This window comes from Gavialis gangeticus, unplaced genomic scaffold (genome assembly GCF_001723915.1).
Source record: "Gavialis gangeticus isolate Ggan-Ray unplaced genomic scaffold, GavGan_comp1, whole genome shotgun sequence".
In the NCBI taxonomy this organism is placed as follows: Eukaryota; Metazoa; Chordata; order Crocodylia; family Gavialidae; genus Gavialis; species Gavialis gangeticus.
Genome location: NW_017729032.1, coordinates 111,218,796 through 111,219,290, shown reverse-complemented (window position 1 = coordinate 111,219,290; position 495 = coordinate 111,218,796). Strand labels below are relative to the sequence as shown.

Here is a 495-nt window from a genome sequence, read left to right as displayed (position 1 = left end):
AGGGGAAGGGGCTCAGCCTGTGTGTGTGTGTGCACGTGGAAGGTGGTTACATACAAACCCTCCAGGAGGAGGAGGAGGAGGAGGTGCCTGGGGGTAAGGGGTGGGGGCTGCTCAGAACTGGCTGAACGTGGTCTGTTTCTCCAGCACTTCGAGGTAGTCCGGCTCTGCGTGTAGTTTTGCTTTGAGCTCCAGGTACTCGTTCCTGTTGGGCTCTACATAGACAGTACTCGGGGGGCTGTAGAGCACCGCCTCCCGCAGCCGGCTGTCCCCCGGCGCGGGGTGCAAGTAGGGGTGGGGGCGCCTAAGGTCATAGCCGGGGGAGTAGGTGTAGGCGGCGGGGAACTTGGGGTAGTCGGGCAGCGCCGTGCCGGGGGCGCCCAGCGGGCGCTTCTCGGGCTCCCCCGCGGCCCGGTAGAAGCGCTCGGCGTCGGGCCCGGGCGGCAGCAGCTCCTGCCGGGGCTCAATGGTGCTGACGCTGTAGGCGGGGCTGCGGCC

The 495-nt window shown here is 67.5% G+C and overlaps 1 protein-coding gene across 1 annotated transcript in view; it reads right to left on the bottom strand.

Annotated features, from left to right (window-relative positions):
* Positions 1–6: 6 nt before the first annotated feature.
* Positions 7–495, bottom strand: part of SLITRK5 (SLIT and NTRK like family member 5) — a 9,227-nt gene continuing 8,738 nt past the window's right edge. Inside the window, exon 3 of the mRNA XM_019523829.1 lies at positions 7–495. Within this exon, the coding sequence (XP_019379374.1) occupies positions 112–495 (384 nt within the window). The 3' untranslated portion in view covers positions 7–111.